Source organism: Salvelinus sp. IW2-2015, linkage group LG20 (genome assembly GCF_002910315.2).
Source record: "Salvelinus sp. IW2-2015 linkage group LG20, ASM291031v2, whole genome shotgun sequence".
Classification (NCBI taxonomy): domain Eukaryota; kingdom Metazoa; phylum Chordata; class Actinopteri; order Salmoniformes; family Salmonidae; genus Salvelinus; species Salvelinus sp. IW2-2015.
The window spans coordinates 65,984,839-66,005,452 of record NC_036860.1 but is presented as its reverse complement, the minus strand read 5'-3'; the positions used below and the strand labels follow the sequence as shown (position 1 = coordinate 66,005,452).

General features: G+C 42.0%; 3 protein-coding genes across 11 annotated transcripts in view; all 3 read right to left on the bottom strand.

The window, feature by feature from the left end:
• Positions 1-2,421: 2,421 nt before the first annotated feature.
• On the bottom strand, positions 2,422-6,555 carry bxdc2 (brix domain containing 2). The gene is made up of 9 exons (XM_024012014.2): positions 6,383-6,555; positions 6,098-6,209; positions 4,762-4,876; positions 4,591-4,640; positions 4,209-4,282; positions 3,929-3,979; positions 3,692-3,793; positions 3,377-3,505; positions 2,422-3,048 (listed from the first exon to the last, which is right to left on the bottom strand). The coding sequence occupies exons 1-9, from the start codon at positions 6,524-6,526 to the stop codon at positions 2,806-2,808; spliced, it is 1,020 nt and encodes a 339-aa protein (XP_023867782.1). The 5' UTR covers positions 6,527-6,555; the 3' UTR covers positions 2,422-2,805.
• Positions 6,556-6,835: 280 nt separating this feature from the next.
• On the bottom strand, positions 6,836-9,264 carry rad1 (RAD1 homolog (S. pombe)). Of its 3 annotated transcripts, none has more exons than XM_024012018.2 (6): positions 9,162-9,264; positions 8,541-8,742; positions 8,336-8,444; positions 7,837-8,095; positions 7,469-7,567; positions 6,836-7,227 (listed from the first exon to the last, which is right to left on the bottom strand). In XM_024012018.2, exons 2-6 carry the CDS (start codon positions 8,733-8,735, stop codon positions 7,056-7,058), a joined length of 834 nt encoding a protein of 277 aa, XP_023867786.1. In that variant the 5' UTR covers positions 8,736-8,742; positions 9,162-9,264; the 3' UTR covers positions 6,836-7,055. The 3 variants fall into 3 exon arrangements, with proteins under 3 accessions (XP_023867786.1, XP_023867785.1, XP_023867784.1); XM_024012017.2 differs by lacking the exon at positions 9,162-9,264 and adding an exon at positions 8,956-9,138; XM_024012016.2 differs by lacking the exon at positions 9,162-9,264 and adding an exon at positions 8,945-9,137.
• Positions 9,265-10,749: 1,485 nt separating this feature from the next.
• Positions 10,750-20,614, bottom strand: part of sema4d (sema domain, immunoglobulin domain (Ig), transmembrane domain (TM) and short cytoplasmic domain, (semaphorin) 4D) — a 74,949-nt gene continuing 65,084 nt past the window's right edge. For 5 of the 7 annotated variants that reach the window (XM_024011161.2, XM_024011164.2, XM_024011163.2 and 2 more), the window contains 3 exons: positions 20,370-20,542; positions 20,188-20,234; positions 15,798-19,943 (listed from right to left, as the gene is read on the bottom strand). In XM_024011161.2, coding sequence (XP_023866929.1) covers positions 18,928-19,943; positions 20,188-20,234; positions 20,370-20,542 — 1,236 coding nt within the window. In that variant the 3' untranslated portion in view covers positions 15,798-18,927. Of the gene's footprint in view, positions 11,780-13,308; positions 13,401-14,033; positions 14,259-15,691; positions 19,944-20,187; positions 20,235-20,369; positions 20,543-20,614 lie in introns of those variants that run through there. The other 2 variants (XM_024011166.2, XM_024011167.2) reach the window with 2 other exon arrangements.

The window sequence follows — 20,614 nt, the reverse complement described above, 5'->3', positions numbered from 1 at the left end:
CTCCTTATTTAGAATTTCAGGGAGGTCACTGGCTTTGGGTGCCGACATGTGTGTAATCAACCACATACAGTGCATTCGGAAAGTATTCAGACCCCTTCACCTTTTCCACATTTTGTTTTGTTACAGCCTTATTCTAAGGATCAGCATGGCGGCAGGTAGCCTAGTGGTTCGAGCGTTGGGCCAGTAACCGAAAGGTTGCTAGATTGAATCCCCGAGCCGACAAGGTAAAATTCTGTCGTTCTACCCCTGAACACTGTTCTTAGGCCGTCATTGTAAATAAGAATTTGTTCTTAACTGGCATGCCTGTTTAAATAAATTTGAAAATTGATAAAATATTTTTTCTCATCAATCTACACACAATATCCCATAATGACAAAATAAATGTTTTATATTTTTTATATTTGCACATTCATAATTTAAAAAATATATATATATTTACTTAAAAAATCTGATCCTTTGCTATGAGACTCGAAATTGAGCTCAGGTGCATCCTGTTTCCATTGATCATCCTTGAGAAGTTTCTACAACTTGATTGGAGTCCACCTGTGGTAAATCCAATTGATTAGACATGATTTGGAAAGGCACACACCTGTCTATACATGGTCCCACAGTTGACAGGCGACGTCAGAGCAAAAACCAAGCCATGAGGTCAAAGAAACTGTTCGTAGAGCGCCGAGACATGATTGTGTCGAGGTACAGATTTGGGGAAGGGTACCAAAAAATGTGTGCAGCATTGAAGGTCCCCAAGAACACAGTGGCCTCAATCATTATGAAATGGAAGAAGTTTGGAACCACCAAGACTCTTCCTAGAGCTGGCCGCCCGGCCAAACTGAGCAATCGGGGGAGAAGGGCATTGGTCACAAAGGTGACCAAGAATCCGATGGTCACTCTGACAGAGCTCCAGAATTCCTCTGTGGAGACGGGAGAACTTCCAGAAGGACAACTGCAGCACTCCACAAATCAGGCCTTTATGGTAGTGGCTAGACGAGAGCCACTCCTCAGTAAAAAGTACATGACAGCCCACTTGGAGTTTGCCAAAAGGCACCTAAAGACTCTCATACCATGAGAAACAATATACTCTGGTCTGCTAAAAGCAACATTGAACTCTTTGGCCTGAATGCCAAACATCACATCTGGAGGAAACCTGGCACCATCACTACGGTGTATCATGCTGGTGGCAGCATCATGCTGTGGGGATGTTTTTCAGCGGAAGGGACTGGGAGACTAGTCAGGATCGAGGGAAAGATGAATGGAGAAAGTGCAGAGATCCTTGATGAAAACCTGCTCCAGAGTGCTCAGGAACTCAGACTGGGGTGAAGGTTCACCTTCCAACAGGACAACAACCCTAAGCACACAGCCAAGATAATGCAGGAGTTGCTTCAGGCTTCAAGTCTCAATGTCCTTGAGTGGCCCAACCAGAGGCCAGACTTGAACCCGATCAAACATCTCTGGAGAGACCTGAAAATAGCTGTGCAGCGATGCTCCCCATCCAACCTGACAGAGTTTGAGAGGATCTGCAGAGAAGAATGGGAGAAACTCCCCAAGTACAGGTGTGCCAAGCCTGAAGACTTGAGGTTGTAATCATTGCCAAAGGTGCTTCAAAGTACTGAGTAAAGGGTCTGAATACTTATGTAAATGTGATATTTCAGTTCTTACTTTGTCATTAGGGGCTATTGTGTGTAGATTGATGAGGGGAGAAAAAAACTATTTAATACAATTTAGAACAAGACTAATGTAACAAAATGTGGGAAAAGTCAAGGGGTCTGAATAATTTGAATGCACTTTACATTCATTCTAGCTTTGTGTAAGTAATTTGTAAATGTCAAATCGAGAAAAGTAACCACCCTGTATGTACCTGATGTTGGAGAAGCTTTCACCGAAAAACACTAGGTTATATTGGCTAATAACTCTCCATGTGATTGCAGGTGATGTAAAGCCATAGCAAGTCAATAAAGAAATGTATGCTCAAAGGCTGCACTAAAATCTAACAATACAGCTCCAACTATCTTATTATGCATTTCTTTTAACCAATCATCTGAAGTCTGAGTCAGTGCAGTACAAGTTCAGTGCCCTTCTCTACTGTATATGAAGGCTGAAAGTCAGTTAACTTCTGACAAACAGCCTTGTATTTGGACAATTTTTTTCAGTTTACTAAGAGCAGGCAGCAAACTGAATGGGTTTTTAGGCAGTGGAATGACTAGCTTCCTTCTATGCCTGTGGACATACTCCTTTAGGCTTTGGTGAAAGAAAGCAGAGGTGGCAACATCTCTGTTAAGTGTTTTGACATGGATATTATAACTAAATTAGATTTGCAATCAATATTGACAAGGCTGGTCAAGTCACTAACGCAGGCATCAAGTCAAAGGAGGTCCAGTCATCGGTAAATCAAACTGACATCTTCAGGAATGAACAGGAGAAATCAACACTAAATCAAGACTTTATTTCATAATTGTAAGAAAAGCTGGAGCATAACAGAAGATACAAAGCTGCTTTAGTACTTTTTTTTGCAGCGGAAACAAAAAAATCCAACACAAATGACGTATTCTGAGATGGCCCTTCACAGGCTGCAGACTTGATGGCCGACTCAATCCTCCCAGTTTATGGCCAAACAAATGTCCTAATTTGTCTTTTCCCGATTCCTTCTTAAACGCATTGGAGAAGATTCTAGGTCACTCCCTTCAAACTTCTCGTTTGAGTTTTGAAAATTAAAGACATGGAATTGAGGAAAGACAAATTGACAAAGAAACAATGTAATCACTTTCCAGATGACTTCTAGAAGACCCAACAAATCAACCAGTCTCTAGCCTAACGCTTCTGCATCCTCTGTCGTTTGAAAGCCTTGTGTTTGTTCTTCTTCACTACTTTAGCTGCAGGAGCCTCCAGCTCAATGTGGACTGGCCTCTCCTCAGCCGGCGTGGCAAACACGTCATCTGTCACGTCCCTGGTCACCACCTCCTTGTTCTCCGTCCTCTTCAGCTTCTGGAGCTCCTTGACCATCTGTCTCTCCCTCAGCCTGGAGGCGGTGGCCATACGGATCACACGCCGGCGCTAAGGGGAGATAGAGACAACAATGAATTACTCTGGGACAGTGATTAGTTATGGTCTTCCTAGTCTCAATATAAGTGATCAGATGCCCGGTGCTGTGGGGAGACAGAGCAACAATGAACCAATCTGATCTAGAAAAATGTAACCATAATAATTCAAGACTGCCCCATCACCAACAGTACACGGTCTAACTAAGTGATCACAATCACCAGTACTGTTGGGGAGGGGAGACAGCTTTAGTTCATTGTTGTTCTATACCTACTGAAGATAAAGGTTTGATCTACCAGTGATGTAGGGAGGGGAGTCCACTAGGAATCAAATGAAATATTACCGTGTTCGGAGACTCGAAGTGTGGGTTCTCGAAGAGTGTGGGGCCGCCGAAGCTCCCCTGGAATATTTTGATGAGGTTCAGGACGAAGCGAGGTCCAATTTCTACCATCGATGCATCTTCCTCAATGATCTGTGGGACACAGAAATAAGTCAAAACACATGTTGCTCTAATAACTTTKGCCATTCAAGAACATTACTTCTAAATCAGGGAATGTTTACAACACGCTGTTCGAAATGATCAGAGAATATATTATATTCCACATACATTGGACCACATACTGTATAATGGAAAGGGGAGCAAGTTAGTTAAACTCACCTGATAGTTTCTGAACCATATCCTGTTGTCTGTTATRGTGAACGTGAAGACATGGTCCACAAAGGGCTGGCTCCTGGGGTGGTACTGGGGAGTTGAAAATGTCTACAAAAAAACAACGCAAAAACTCACTTCTGAACAGATCACAGCGTCACAAGAAAAGCAAAACAACTAATAAATGGTAATTGCATTGTAATTTTTRGGACCAAATATTTTTGCTGTAATGATAACGAAACCAACCTGGATAAAGAGCTCCTTCAGCAGTGCATAATGAGGCTCCTTGTCAAATTGCTGTTGGGTTGAAAATAAATAGAAACATGAATTCATTAAACAGTATCCCCGTACAACTTGATGGTGAGGCCCATATGAAGTTAGTTTCAAGAGTATTCTGTAACACTATGGGGTGGTGTCCCAGACTCCGATTAGGATATTCTCAAAGTATTTTGCATTTTAATCCAGGACTAGGCATAAATCTGTGTCYGGGAATTATGTTGCCGTTGACTGAAACCGCAATACTCACAGGATCAAACGACAGCAGTGGTCTGGATCCCTTCAGACAGTTCCCTGTCATTTTGAGTTCGGCGAGTGTGTGGACTACAGGAAGAGTAAAAGAGTGAATAATTATGAAGCTGTAGCCTGTGGTCATTATTTTATTCCATCATAGTCATTCAGCAGACACTCTTATCCAGAGCAATCAGGRTTTAAGTGCCTTGTTCAAGGACAGAGATTTTTCATATGGTCAACTSAGGGATTTCGGTTACTGGCCCAACACYCTGAAACACTAGGCTACCTGCCGCTATTTGATACCAACAGCTGTTTAACCACTGTTACTTGATTGAGACAAATGCAAAACATAGTCTATTCATGTCATTTCACACACAAACTCAGGCGATGACACTCACCATTCTGAACCAAGAACTTTGCAGATGGTCCGTGGGGAACATTTGCAACCCTATACAAAAAGAAAGTGACTGAAATCATTACATTTTAAAGGTGACGTTTTCATAGACATGTCAAGTGACAGGAATAGAATGCTTTTGTGGAGAGGATTTGTTGTTAACTTTGACACTCACCACATATAGAGATCCTGCTTCTTCTTTGCTTCAAAGAATATGCATTTGTTGCAGTTCTTGATTTCACACACCTCGTTTATGACGAAGAGTTTGTCCTTTCTGTCCATTTTTGTGTCTGTAAGAGTAAGGTCAAGTCTCCTGGGTTATACCCAACTACATACCTTGATCAATATCACCAAAWCACTGAAATAAGAAAATACAAACATGTAAAAGGGAACAAACTGAACCAGTATTTGGGCAGAGGAGGAGATTAATATATGAGGTATTCTGTAGGCCAGTTTGCTACCATTCATTTCCCCATTAGACAGCTCTGCAAGCATCATGCCAAAAWWTGTTCTTTACTCACCAAATATGGAGTTTGGCAGAGCAACTGTCGTCATGCCCCTGTATGCAAATTCCCAAATAGGTCTTAATAATAATAATTTTWAAAAAGTACAAGCAAACGGAAAACATTTGTTTGGATAGAATCTAGCATTTTTGACCAAGTACGCACACGCCAAATCCACCTCGTCGGCACCTCCAATAAAATCACTCATTACGGTCACACACAGGTTGGCTTAGCCTTTGATCATGACTCAGTTCCATTACACACAAGTCATTGAACAAAAGCGTCTTCTGTACGGGGGAGTTTTGTTAAGAGCCCTGACACTCAGTCTGAACCTTAACACACATTACATTAAAACACCTTTATAGGGTTAGTGTTACCACACATCCATGTTACAGAACGTGTTTACGGAAGGGACCACCTGTGCTAATTTAGCATGCTCTTAACACCTGTACGTAACGGAAGACCACCAAAAATATTGTTGGCTGCAACTGTGATCAAGCCGGTTAAAACAGTGTACAGTAAGTGTATATTTAGCATTTGTGAAATTATTTTGATGTTATTTGAAAGTAAAGGGCTTTGTGTTTCTACAACCGTAACGCAATTTTGAAACAATTCACGTTTCAATCATTCTGATTGGCTGAGYATGGCTCCCCAGTGTGTGGTCCTTGCGCCTAAGTAGACGGGCCTATGCCCTCCCAGGCCCACAAATCCCTTCCCAGTCACGTGRAATCCATAGATTAAGGCCTAATGAATGTATTTCAATTGACTGATTTCCTTATATTAACTGTAACTCAGTAAAATCATTGAAATTGTTGCGTTTATATTTTTGTTCAGTATACATACCATGTGTGACCGGAGTCCATTTTGTTTGTTGCTCAGCGAAACTCCATATTTGATGAGTAAYGAACGTATTTTGACATTATAATGTTTGCAGTTGCAAACTAGGCTAGAGAAGAGACTCGTGATATCAATCGTCTCCTCTGCTCACATACTGGTACAGGAACAAACCTGCTTTCGTGTGTGGCATCATTGTCCTGAGGTCCTGCATCAAATGTCGTGTTCTATAGTTGATGCCCCTTGAAGAGAATACAAGAACTCGCTCTTTGTTTCTCCACTTACCCTGGAAATCAAAATCCAATTCATCAACACATTGTTTCATAGACGATATCTACAGTCATGTAACATTAGTCCATGTTGTTGTCGCTGTTTATATACAAGACAGACAAATATGTAACGTTTGCTAACTTTACAAGTCAAATTACTGGCTAGTAATTTCATATTTGACACACTTACCATTGACACGGGTGCTGGGACGCTGATTTCCTTGTTCTGTTCCGTCTCTGTATTTCGGGGTTCATTTCCATTTTCTACTAATTTAACTTTCTTTGCTTTTCCACCTGGACCCTTTCCTCCACGTTTTCTCTTGAGCGCCGACATTTTGATTTCTGACACGCAGTCTCAGAACGGTAGGAACAGAGCGAGGGCAACACACGTGCGAGCAGGACAAACATTTAAAACAGACGCCACCTGGCGCCGCGGMGTTGTATTCCGATAACAGACAAGATGCTGCTAGTCGAAAGTGGTAGCGCCAGTTTTACATTTATAGTCAATACTAATATGTTCAAATATTTATCAAAAGTGAAGGAATATTTTGATTATACAAATATTGTTTCAAGTTCCTTGTAAACTTCCAAACAAGGGAGAGCAGCATTAATTCACTGAAAACAAACCAAACAACTAATTGAGAAAAAGTATTAGCAATGAATCATTTTCACTTTAAATTGAACATGTACCAGAGCCAACACTATTTACAAATAACACAGTCAAGGAATACAATACAAATAACACAGTCAAKGAATACAATACAAAATAACAGGGCCAAGTGAAAAAAGGCAAGTTTTGCTTTAGAATAACATCTAAAACACTTGAGCCTCGTATTCTTGTACAAAAAATATTCCTATTCTCCCTAATCCACTTCCTCATCCGGACAGCAGTAGTATTCCACAAAGCAGATCTGTCCATCATCATTCCTGACCAAGTACTGCAAAGACAGGAACCCTCTGCAGTCTGTCCTCACCGAGACCTTACAGGATAGAGCCAAGGCCTTGGTGGACGGCTTCAGTAGAGACATCTTGTACCTGACAAAGAGGACATCAGCAAAGTGACAATCCAGTTAGCATGTACTTCAAAACCATAATTATCCCAGTGAAAGCCATACCCTCAAAGAGTGGCCGACCAGCAAAAACATAAATAATTGTGTAAATGAATTCCATGTTCACGTGCACATTTCTTGATTTCTAGGAAATGCAGGAATCTGTAGTGCCACACTTCCCGAATATCCAAATACATGATAATACAGTATATAGAAGATGAATGTACCTGTTAGTCTGAGTCTTTGTACACTGAAACAGCTCCATCATGTCAGAATCCTTTGGGTAATCATAATGGGCATTCCCAGAATTCCCAAAGGTAGACAACCTAAACATGAAAACAGATAAAGAGAAGAAAGGTTAACAATGGCACGATGATACTCTGCAACCATCATCCTGTAGCTGTAATGACCTCAGTACAACAACCAGCGAACTTGTCAAGAGTATCCAGCCTTTTGGTGGACGGACTGCTGCAGACAGAGACTACAGTTAAGAGTCCTTAATTCCCTACAATACAATGCCATTTTGAGATTTCCTCATAAAAAAAAAAAACACACAACACAATTTGTTTAGTAGAAAACAAAACAAGTATTGCACCTAAAGTATGGCTGACTGGGAGACATGGTGATCTGCAGGACCTCACTGGTCATGTCCAGCTCAGAGAAGGCCTCCTTCAGACTCTCTGACTGGAGGATGACTTTATTAGTCACATTGGTGCTGCAGAACTCAAAGTCTATGGGCTCCTCTGGCTCCTGGGTGTTGATCTTACACACCGTCACCACACCACCCTCCTCTAGGAACAGGGTCAGGGGGTAGCCGTAACCGTTGTAGCACATCCGCAAGGCAGTGGCCACTCCTTCAACAACAAAAAAGTAGACAAGACATGTTAGTTACTCCCAGTAGCTTTAATCATGTTTTTAGTTTCACATTTTTTTAATGAAAGGTGTGGCTGTGACTCTCTCCTAGAATAAAAAGCTGATGATTTTATTAACGTTAAAATAATGGCGTTTTGACCTTCAAAGTCTTCATCAGATTGTTTTGTAAATCACCCAGGAGAAATCTTAAAGGATATCAAGAAGACAGTCTTCTTCATTACCTGGTACTGTGCTTCCCCCGAAGATGGTGAGACAGTCCAGAAGAACGGTCAGGTTGACCTGAAACCCCACTGAGTCCTCTCTGATGGTAAACTCTTGGAAGATCTCAGCCTGGAAAAGAATGACAACATTAAGGAGACATGACAACACAGCCCATCTAAAGGTTAATGACTCAGAATTTGTGTATGTTGATATTCCTGCACTAACCTGAATGAAGGCATTGGCTTGCAGACATTTAGAGTCCTCCACAGTGACTTTCAACCCGTTTGGTGTGGCATTGAAAATGGCATGATCTTTGAAGGTGATGGCTTTCAAGATGTTGGACAGATTACGGACATTATCCAGACTAGCTACAAGGACGTAGTTGTCACCTCCAGTCTGAGACTGAGTAGACAAGGGCATTTTCTATCTGAAATAAACAAAATCAACAAAAATCAAAGGAGGAAAGCAAACTACAGTAGCTAGCTAGATGATTGAAATCAAGATTAGCTAAAGTTAACATAGCTAGCTAGCCATTCTAGCTGTCAGCCCACTTCAGCCGGCTAACGTTACGATAAATCTGATCTGCCAGCGTTAACTTTATATAACCAGTAACGCTGTGTCACACGCACACAATTCTCACTCGTTTTAGAAGATTAATCTTGATATATCAAAGTCTGTTGACGTTTTTGAAGAATCGCGCCATCTGAGATTTCTTAACAATACTTTACTTCCGGGTGTTCTTCTTCGGTGGTGCATGCCCTGTCTCAAAGCCAATTGCAATATAATTTAACGATTTCGCCCCTTCTGTTTGGAGGTGTTGAAACAACTTAGTTTTCCAGACAGTACCTTGTCCATTATTGAGGTGTGTATGCCTACACAAAAAGACACACATCGCGACCGGGAGACCCAGCGGGTTTGGCCGGCTRGGATTTCCATGTCCCATCGCGCTCTAGCGACTCCTTGTGGCGGGCAGGGAAGCTGACCTTAGATGGCTAGCTGTACAGCGTTTCCTCTAAAACATTGGTGCGSCTGGCTTCCGGGTTATTATTTTTTTAACCTTTATTTAACTAGGCAAGTCAATTAAGAACAAATTCTTATTTACGACTTCYTAGCAATAACGGTTAAGCAATCAGTGTGTCAAGCGATGGGACAAGACTTGTAACTACCAATTGGAAATAAGAAATTGTCGAGAAAAAGGGGTAAAAAGTACAAAAATAATGATAATAATACTTTAAAATACTACTTAAGKAGTTTTCTTGGGTATCTATACTTTACTATTTATATTTTTGACAACTTTTACTTCACTACAGTCCTAAAGAAAATAATGTACTTTTTACTCTATACATTTTCTATGACACCCAAAATTACTCGTTACATTTCGAAACGCTTATTAGCAGGCCAGGAAAATTGTCAAATTCAYGCTCCTTTCAAGAGAACATCCCTGGTCATGCCTACTGCCTCTRATCTGACGGACTCACTCRTTGGTAAAATATTGTGTAAATGTTGGAGTGTGCCCCTGGCTACCCGTAATTCAGAAATTAACAAAKACAATCGTTCGGTCTGCTTTTCTTAATATAAGGAATGTGAAATGATACTTAAGTATATTTACAACCAAATACTTTTACTCAAGTAGTATTTTACTGTGTGACTTTCACTTCAGTCGTTTTCTATTAAGTTATCTTGACTGTTTACTCTAGTATGACAATTGGGTACTTTTTCCACCACGGAGTATAATTTTGCATTACACAAAATACGACACTGACATAATCAGAGTGGTTGTAGGGTTGGCTAGATATTCCCGTAATCTGCCACTAGATGGCCAAGTGTTACTGCTGATCGTTATTTTGAGTGTAGCAGGTGTTCACGACTAGGGTGAAGGTCCGTTTCTGCTCTCTTGCCAATTCCYAATGGCATGACGATACTGAGTTGGCTAGAGGGCAGAAACAGACCGGCACCTGGCTATCAATAATCTCACCTAAAGGGTAGCTAGCCTTCTAATTATTATTACACTAGGTTACTATGCATCTGTTACATTGTCTTTGCCATATCACTGCAGATGCCAAGCTGTAAACCGGGGTGCGGAGAAAGACCTCTAACTCAGACCAGTATATGGGGGCCTAGCCTACCAGTAGGYGCTACTTAATAATTCAACCAGAGAATCTGTTCCTGTGGAGTATTGCTGCTTTGATGTCATCATGATAGAAAGTATTTGGATGGGAAAAGGATGTCTGAGCGCAGCTGTTGTGAAGTTTCACTGTGACTCTCTCCTTTATAGCCTAAATGTCACAAAGACCTGACACTGATATGAACCACATACATATCTGCATTCAAACCACTGAAATATCAAAATGTCTGAACTGTACTTCACTGCCCTCAAATGTGGCCAATGCACGAAGAACACAGTTAGTATGATAGACAATAAGGCAACATCAAGTTCCACCATCAAGTTCCATTTAATACAATTTCTTTCTCCCACATTGTCATATGATTAACACATGGAATTAAACATTTCAGTGACAAGAGTTTAACTGACCACATAATGACAGAGAAGACATATGTGTCGGCAAAAATACAGGAATCTGAATCATTAATAGGCTACAACTGCATTTATTCAGCAATCTGAACCTATTGAAAGGCACTATGGAGTGGAGAGTGGAGTTTAGAGGTTACATTTGTGTCTGTRCATCTTTGTACTGACACAATTTACTCATCTCTAGTTACTCTGGCAAAGCACTGGTAATGATATTATGTACTGTAATGGCAAAACAAAGAGATCAACTCTAATTTTGATTGAGAAATCAATGTGGATATATTCTAGAGTCTAGACATACCGGTAATATAGTCATCTAAATAAAACAAAACAAACTTTATATTCCCATACTTTAAAACATATTCATCTAAAAAATAAAAAATAACATCTCATTCTCATCTGTAACAGCTGCCCACTGTGAAAGACAGATGGACACTGCTACCACAGTAGAGAAAGAAAGTGCGAACTTCAAAGGTAGACTGTCGATCACTGAGGGAAGATCTGACACTGTGGAGATATCTGACACTGTGGAGATATCTGACACTGCATGCCGCCACTCAGTCACAGAGATTCTTCTGCTTTCACTGGGAATGCAGAGTAGACCCTCCCAAGAGCGAAGTCAACTGATCTGCCCAGTCCCCATTCAGTCAGTCAGTAAGGGGGAGACTAAGGCCTATGCTAAAGCCTGTATGAAGGGCCTGTAACATTATAGAATATCTTTGATGCACCACAACAGGTGAACACTGCAGAACTGAAGCCTTGCTTCAGGCGTCGAACGGCGAGAATAGTGCCACGTCACGTCATGATGTCACGTCATGATGTGGCATTTTTGGACCAAGGTCAGGTAGGGTCACCTGGGCTGAAGCCTGTCTTAGGAGCCAATAACAGTGGAGCTCAGGTGACCTCAGAGAGCACCTTGACCCTCACAGCTTTCCTATAGGAGGAGAGATACATACTGTAGAGAATGCAGATCGGTAATAGCTTACACTCATTACCTTCTGCCCCTAGGAAGCTACAACAGGTGAAGGAATCGGACACTGTAAAAGAAAGTGTTTAAAATGTAATCAATCCCACGTTTAGGTAAGTTATTATGAAAGACAAACAGCACTTCAAAATGTTTTAGACTTAGGTGTTACTCCCGGTCAGTAAACCCTAGCCAGGTAGTAATGTAATCATTGTTTTGAACACAACCCTTAGACCAAGGTTCCCCAACTCCTTCTTTGTCTACTGTAGTAGAAGTGTTTACTGTAGTAGAAGTGTTTACTGTAGTAGAAGTGTTTACTGTAGTAGAAATCTTACAAAAAAAAGACCCCAAAAAAGACCATAATTTCAAACCTACGTTTGTATACGATCACGTATGAGTGGGAATACTTTGCAACAGATTTCCAAAATTAAAATCACTTGGAGCTGGTGCAATCAATTTGCTGGTGTTTTCAAAGTGATCGTATACAAATGTAGGTTTGACATTTTATTTTGGGGGGTATTTTTTGTAAGATTTTATTTTATTTTTTGCAAACAATTCAAAACATACACATACCAACGACATCACACAAACATGAACGACATCACACCTGCCCAGACCCACATGCGCCCCCCCCCCCCCCAGCGCCCGCAATCGCTCTCCGCCACATGGCCTCAAACTGCCTTCGCCCACGCACTTTCAACATCTAGATAAAGCATTTGACCTTTCCATTGTGCCAACGATGGAGGATTGGTTGATTTCCAGTTAAGTATACACTTTTTGAAGATGATTGACGAGAAAGGTATCGTCCAACCAGTCGAGTATCTCACTGCACCCTCATATGCCATATCTTGAAATATGCAGCCAGCCAGAATAAAAGTACATTTACAYTGTAATGATTGTTTTAGACAAATATATCGGTTTGGGCTTCTTGAGATCCATTTTGCAGTCTACAAATGATCTGTAATTATGTTCTGACCCCCTGACCATCCACTCAATAAAAAAATGGTCCCGCAGCTGAATCTAGTTGATGATCCTTGCCCGAGACACGTACAAGGTTGAACCAGGAAACAACCACATTTTTGTGCCGTTTTAAATAGTTAACTATTTTTGAACCGTGTAGAAGTATGGGGCATTCACTTCTTGAGTCACTGGAATTCATCACCTCTGCAATGGTCTAAGATATTAGATAAGGAGAGCACATTAAACCACTTCCCCCTCGGCCCCGGCCCTAAACAGACATGCAGAGCCATCAAAATTTGGCACGCAAGGTTAAAAAGCATGCGTGAGTTCAGGGTGGCTTCTAAATTATGTGCGTTATGTAATCTTTCATGCACACGCTCAAGCAGCGTTATGAAACTTTTATCAAATGTATTTTCAACATTATTGAAAAAAAGTTACTCATATTTTTAATTTCACTGCAGTTTCTGACACACACAAAACACCCCAATCTAAGTTCACTACTTTCCCAATGATTTGGTGCTTAGTGAATATTAACCTACCCATGCTCTTTTCCACCTCTTTAGCTGTTTTTCGTGTTCTGAGAGGGCACTCCTCCATTGGCTCATATCTCTGGATGGAATACTGTCTTCATCTGTTCATCAGAAACAAAAGTTACCGTATTTGACACTGTCACTGTTTCAGTACGTTTTCTTACGTTTGGTGCCTAATGAGCACGATGACCCAGTTCTCTTGATTCAACTGATATTACAGTAGGCAATACTGTAATATCAGTTGAAAACTTACTGTATTTGACAATTGACTACTGTAATATCAGTTGAATCAAGAGAACTGGGTCCTCATGCTCATTAGGCACCAAACGGAAGAAAACGTACTGAAAAAGTAAAATAATTAACACCTGGACTTGCAAACCATTTTCCGTTGTGTGCCCTAATGAACACAACCCTGGTAATGTAAGAATGTTTGCCTGGGGGCGTATTCATTACGCAGATTCTGTTGCAAAACATTTCTTAAACAGAAGCAAATGGAACGAAAACGGGGGAGGGACCTACCTCAATTTTTTGTTGTTGCAAAATGCAACGTTTAGCTAATGATTACACCCCTGTCCTTGTTAATAAGATTTGAGTTGGCATTGATTTTCTAGAACCTACTGCATCATTTGACAAGGACTCATTCATAGGATTCGTCCAACATGCAGGCAGGAGCATATGGGGAGAGAGGGGAGCAATATAAAGATGTAGCTATCCCAGCCATCTATGATCACTACCTCTACTGAGGATGTTGAGGTCCACTTTAGACGTGTYATTTCCTGCTTTGGACGCAGCGACACATTGGTAGCTGGAGTCCTTGACCAGGGCCCTCTCTCTCACCCAGCTGCTCACCAGCACCTCTCCATGGGGGTCCCCCCGGACCAAGGGGTGGCGGTACTCTGTGATGGGCGTCTCCAGGTGGGCCCCGTTCACCTGCCAGTGAATTTGGAGATCACTGGGACCTGAAGGACATAATGGGACTTCATATGGACTTTGGATGGAGAGTCTCTATTGTGAACATGCTTTTTAGTCCAGGGCTTCATCTCTGTCCAGGAAACCAGCCCCGTTTCTCCAGCTAAGCTCCTTAGCCACTTAATATAGAGCAATGCTATAGTACTGACATACTATTCTGATTCACAGTGTTTCAGCCCAAACTGAGAGAAAGCAGATCAATTAAATTCTGCTTTACTCAAAGTTTTATTTCCGTAAACCAGGTATGCTTTGGCACATTAAAATTGCTGTCGAGGCACATCAATTCTAAGCTCTCACCCCAAACAAACTCCTTGGTTCGCGATCATAGAAATACCTGACAGATCTGATTCCAACAGATCCTCAGCACAGAAAGGACTTATCATTCTGCACATAATTTGCACAGTTTTCAGATTCTAATATGGTAGCATATATTAGTATGAACCACTTCATTCTAAATACTGCCTAGGATCAAGTGTGCAGATTTGAGTCCAAATAGATATACTCCTGTTGTGCGTCAGCATATTTTAAACTTTCAATCGTGATTGAGGGAAAACTTCATTTGTGGTGAGGTGAATGACTGTTGTGCAATGGTCTCCGATGGCCTTTTCATTCGTTTCAAAAGATCACATTCAGTCAATTTGTTTTTCAATGTATGCAATTTTAATCTTTCAAAAAGGTCATAAAGACTAAAACTTTAATAAAACCAGAAGCTTGTCTTCTTACATTTCCTGTTCGTGTGTATAAAAGTAACCTAGTTAGCTTGGTTTGCACGTTAGCATTATGACAGTTAAACCAGTAGGCTAAACGTTCAAAACATTTGAAATCAGGATGTATTAAAACCTCCCTACGAACAGTAACCCCAGAATGTCTATGGATATATGAACATCTTCAAAAAGTATATTCCATATATACACTGTACAGGCACAAGTTCTAGTATTAGATAGTATTGAAACTCAGTAATTGACACAGAGCTTAAAAAGTACCAAAAACAGTATTTTGTTCTTATAAAGACCTCTCTCGCCTCGTTTCAAATTAAATATCAGTCTCAGATTTCCCAATAACACAATATACAAAATGGTGCAAGTTTATAAAAAAAAAAAAAAATGGAACTAAAACCTTTGAGACAACTTGATCAATCAAATACATATTTCAGTGAGCTGATCTACTGTACCTTATCAACACAAAAACATCTAACTTTTCATTACATTATTGTACCGTCATCTATCGGATTTAAAAGGGGTCAGAATAACACATGGCTCAAGGAACACACTTGTTTTAAGGATGTGAACACATCCCAGGTTAGGGTAGAAAGGTAGGTAGGTATGTAGGGGGTTGGTTGATGTGTGTCTGAAGGGAGAAGGCCACATGCAAGGTGTGGAGTGAGAGAGAGACACACACATAGGTCACAACAGGCACCACTCACCCAAGGCCAGACAGAAGAGCAGGAAGGCCTCCTGAGCCTGAACCCCCCAAGCCTGGTCTTGGAGGGATGGGGGCAGCAGGCACACCCCTAACCCCTCAGAGGAGGTGGAGGAAGGAGGGAGAGAGGGACTACTTCCCGAGGTGGACAGGGATGAGGAAGTGTCAACAGGAGAGAGAGGAGGAACAGCAGAGGAGGCGGCTGTGAGGGAGAGAGGGAGGAGGTGGGGAGAGCCGAGGGAGAGAAAGGAGAGTTCTCTAAGGACAACAGCCACGCAGTAAGAGAAATGTGTGAAACAGACAGACACAGGAGGGGAGGCTATAGGTCTAACTATTAAAGAGGCTTTGTGAACCAATACATCCATAGAATAAAAAAATAAAAAAAACATTACTACGCTAAAATAAAATGAGAACATACTAATACAGATCTAACAGTTATTACTAAATAATCATCTTTAAAGAGTAAAACTTAAAGCTTCATTCAATAAAAAAAAACATCTGATTACTTCCAGTGCCAATGTTCTAAGGACAAAGAAAACAGAAATGCTTTATAATATTTCACCTTTTCATTTTACAAAGCATCTAACATTAGAGAAGCTTAATCTGGACTCAAACTGTACATACTGACATGACCAGTGGGGAAAACTAACCAACACAGATTAATATGGAGGAAGATCATGTCTAGTAAATATGACCTCAGAGTTCACGTGTCTTCCTACCATTGGAATTGTAGATTCACAGGAGATGAAGAGACAGAGCTAGAATAGAGCCGTGTAGCTCTGGAGAGGTCTGTGCTCTTCAGACAGCAGTGGTTTGAGTGTCCAGCATTTCCCGTCGTCATCATCTAGTGAGTCACGTTCACTCACTTCAGCACTTTGCTTTCTTCTGCCGCCGTATAAAAACAAGATTACCAAAACCACGTCCTCCTTTCATAAAACATCTGATGATTACCAAAACCAAGTCCTCTTTTCATAAAACGGGACGATTACCAAAACCAAGTCCTCCTTTCATAAAACATCTGATGATTACCAAAACCAAGTCCTCTTTTCATAAAACGGGATGATTACCAAAACCAGTCCTCCTTTCATAAAACATCTGATGATTACCAAAACCAAGTCCTCCTTTCATAAAACATCTGATGATTACCAAAACCAAGTCCTCCTTTCATAAAACAGCTGAAGATGCCTCATAGGCTTAATCTGACCCAGGGCCCTCCTCGGTCTTTAAAATTGTCCTTGTCAAACATGTAAGGAATGAGACTAGATTTAAGTAACAATGACCTCAAGCAGGTGTTCGGAGGATATATTGGCACGGGTGTTGTTAGGCCCGAGACGAAGTCGAAAACCGTGCCAATATAACCTCCAAACACCGGCTTGAGGGCATTATCACTTTTATACAACGGGTTACTAACACATTCAAATAATGATTTACATATTTTAACGAAAAACATTATTTTTATGAATTTATTCATACCATTTCATCCTTCCACAAAATATAGTCCGGACACAAATCTAGGGTTGCTATCCAAGCCGGCTGGTCGTTTGTTCTATTGGTTCGGTTGCCAGAGACGCGACCCAGTCGTTCGTTCTAAATCTTCGATTGGCATACTGGCTGGCAACGTTTTTATCCCTTGCTTGCTAGCTAGCTAGCTGGCTAACTTAGTCACGTCAAAGAGTGCAGCCAGAATAACAACAAAGTAGCTGCATTTACTTAAGCCGTTTTCTAGTGACATTTATTTGCATACATCCGGATACATCCATAACAATAAGCTAATGAGGTACGATTTCACCTGGCATAGAAAATGTGCTCTCTCGTCAGGACACTGTTGTTCAGCGGAGCTAGTCAACAACACAGCTAACACAATCACTTCAAACTGAAGCTGGAAAGACTGCAAACTAGCTGCACTTCATTTAGTTCTACCTGTTTTCTATTTACATTTCTTTGTATACATCCATAAAAATTACGCTGATTAATGATTTTGACTGGCTGAGAAAAGCTGCCTGCCTGTCTCATCCCGACACATTCATTACTATGGGACAGCTGAAGATCGAATTTCAATACTGAAACAGTGTTGCAAATGTCAGAGAGAGACAAACTACTGAAAACCAATTGCYAGTCTTAAAGAAATGGTAGATAATGTCAAGATGCTTTTTATAGTGTCTGGGCTGATGAAACAGTGGATTGAGCAGTCAGATGGAACAGAGTAAATAGGCATTTCAACGTTACAGCTTTAGCCGGTGGTAACTTGTGGAATAGACAACGGTTGGAATGCGGTTTTAATCAGTCAGCGTCCAGGATTAGACCCACCCATTGTATAAATATCTATAGATCTCACCACACCTTTTCCATCAGTCAGTCACTGGCCACCAGTGGTTGTCTGTTTATCAACATAGCTTTTTCTAACCACCACCAGAGAACAAGGCATAGAGCGAACTAACAAACCGTCCCTGAGAATTTACAGATCGTCCTAGAGGTTCTAGAGGAGATCTTCCTAGAGATTCTAGATTAGATGGTACTATAGGTTCTAGAGGAGATTGTCCTAGAGGTTCTATAGGAGCTCGTCCTATAAGTTGAGATGGAAAGCAGCTGACCTACTATGTCAAATAGCCTTATTCACTGAATATTCAGAAAAATACAACAAACAAGTTATGTTTTAACAGCCTTAGAAGAAGTTCCCATGTTATGTTTTAACAGCCTTAGAAGAAGAAGTTCCCATGTTATGTTTTAACAGCCTTAGAAGAAGAAGTTCCCATGTTATGTTTTAACACCGTTAAAAGAAGAAGCTCCCCGCATTGTACAAAAAAATAACGAAAAAGGCTCCAATTTGGAAAACAAGTTAACTTACCAATTTGGTAAACAATGTTTCCAATTTGGAATAAAAATCAGCGTTTCTTGCTGGAAAAATGCAGAGCGAGATGGTTACAGGTTTGCACAGAGATTAGGCTATGATTTTAATATTTAGTTAGTAGGTCCTACATTTTATTGATCTTGGGGTAGCCAGAGTGAGTAAGAGAATCTCTGAAGGCAAGCGGGATGTGTGACTTGACCTCCTAATAACTGAAGTAATCTGCCTCAGTCTGTCCTTCTGAAAGAGAGGTGGCCACTGAGCTTATGTATAACACACAGGTTTGTATGTATAGGCCCACTATGTGGAGAGAGCCAGCAAGGGAGAAGAACCCTATAAATAACAAGCCTTAATATTCTTGCACTAGTAAAAAGAGAAGCTGAGATGTGCATCTTTTAGTACGGTGATGCTTCTTGATCTGCGTCTGCATATTCAATAGGCTGTGAGTCACAGTCCACGTCAAAGGGCTTCTCTTTAGAAGGACTGTCCTCTCCCCCGTAGCTGCGAGAGGGGATCTTGCCGTTGCTACACTCTGGCTCGGTCTCATAGCCGGTGTCTCTCAGGGCTCGGGGCTGTACCCCATTCTGAGAGAGGCGGATCTGATCCTTTACGTCCAGCTTGTCTACTGTGACAGGCTCCATGAGGCCGGCCTCGCAGGCTAAATACTCGGACTGGGGCTTCTTCTGGCTTCCCAGCAGAGCCGCACGAAGACGAAGACACGGCCCTGGTAGGTACTGCATGTAACAGTTGTAGACCAGGGCAGCCAGGAAGAGGAGGAAGAACAGGAGGAAGAGGAAGAAGAAAGTACTGCTGTTGTCGTGTTGGAGGTACTCTGTCGCAGGGTCCCGGGTCTCTGGGAGCGGGACAGCGCTGGAGCTGGGGGGAAGGAGCCTGGCGGTGCTGCTGCTGCTGGGGGGCGTGGTTAGTGATGACGAGGCGCTGTGAGTGGGTGGTGGTGAGGTGAGGGCGGTGGAGCTGGGAGGGGCTGAAGTTAGTGGGAGGGGTCTCACGGTGTTACCGTTATTACCTTCAGTGGCAGCGGTGGACTGGTGGTGGGGGTGAGCGGAGCCGAGGGTGCTGGCGGTCTGAGGGGGGTGGCCTCGCGGTGAAGGCCTCCTGGGGACATCCACGTCTAGGACATACCCAGCCAGGAGGCGGCTGAAGTTCTTCCCTGCAACAGGGGCCCACTCCAGTGACCAGCACTCGTATAGGCCGTGGTCCTCTGGGGCCACGCTGTAAATGAGCAGACCCGTCTCACCCATCAGGTGGAACTTGGAGGCCTCGGTCATGGTGCTGCTGTTCTGCTTCCAGACCACCACGGCCAGGTTGGACTGAACCAGGCATGGCAGCTCAGCTGAACTCCCTGGTTTAACTGTCACACGCTGGTAGTTCTCCACGGAGAGCCCTGGCACTGTGAGGAGAGGAGAGGAGTTTACTCTCTGAAGAGAGGGCTGGTGTTACTAGATCTGTCCTGAACTTCCTTGCTGTTTTTTAATGCTGTGTAATGTGAAATCTCTGGTAAGTAAGATGTTTATATAGCAATTCAACTTGAACTAAAGCGATTTAAAGACATTCCTAAATGAGCGTATTTGTTTACTGTTAGCACTGCAGCCCGTCTCTCTGCCAATAGCTAGTCAGTATGCAGAGGTACAGACCTGAGGGACACTTGTCTGCATCCCCGTTAAGGCTCTGGATCAAGTTCCTGAAAAACAAAACAGAACTGACATTAGGTAGACGTACATCAGGGTCGACACTTTCAGGTTACACTGAGGCAGTAAAAACACGTAGGTTTTGCATTGTGCTGATAATCCTAATGCCATAATAAAAGGAGTGTTACCGGTGTGTGAGGCCCTGGGTGTGGAAGATGTTGACACAGGTGGAAGAATCTGGGTCCCAGGCACAGTAAGGGTCCCGGGTCAAGATACAGTCTGAACAGGATGGGTACTTGTCACAGAACGCAGTAGGAGACTGCACCACGCCCGAGTCCGAGCCAGCGTACAGGGACCTCGTCTGTGAACACAACCACACACACATAGGTCTGTGATGGTAGCCGAATACCGTGTAACTGACTGTTATGGCTGA

Bases quoted from the DNA above. Each gene is read 5' to 3' on its own strand.
- rad1 (XM_024012018.2), bottom strand. From the start codon at position 8,735: ATGCCCTTGTCTACTCAGTCTCAGACTGGAGGTGACAACTACGTCCTT. The intron at 8,445-8,540 runs GTTAGTGCAGGA...ATTCTTTTCCAG, and splicing joins AAGCCAATGCCTTCATTCAG to GCTGAGATCTTCCAAGAGTT. The intron at 8,096-8,335 runs GTAATGAAGAAG...TTGTTGTTGAAG, and splicing joins CGGGGGAAGCACAGTACCAG to GAGTGGCCACTGCCTTGCGG.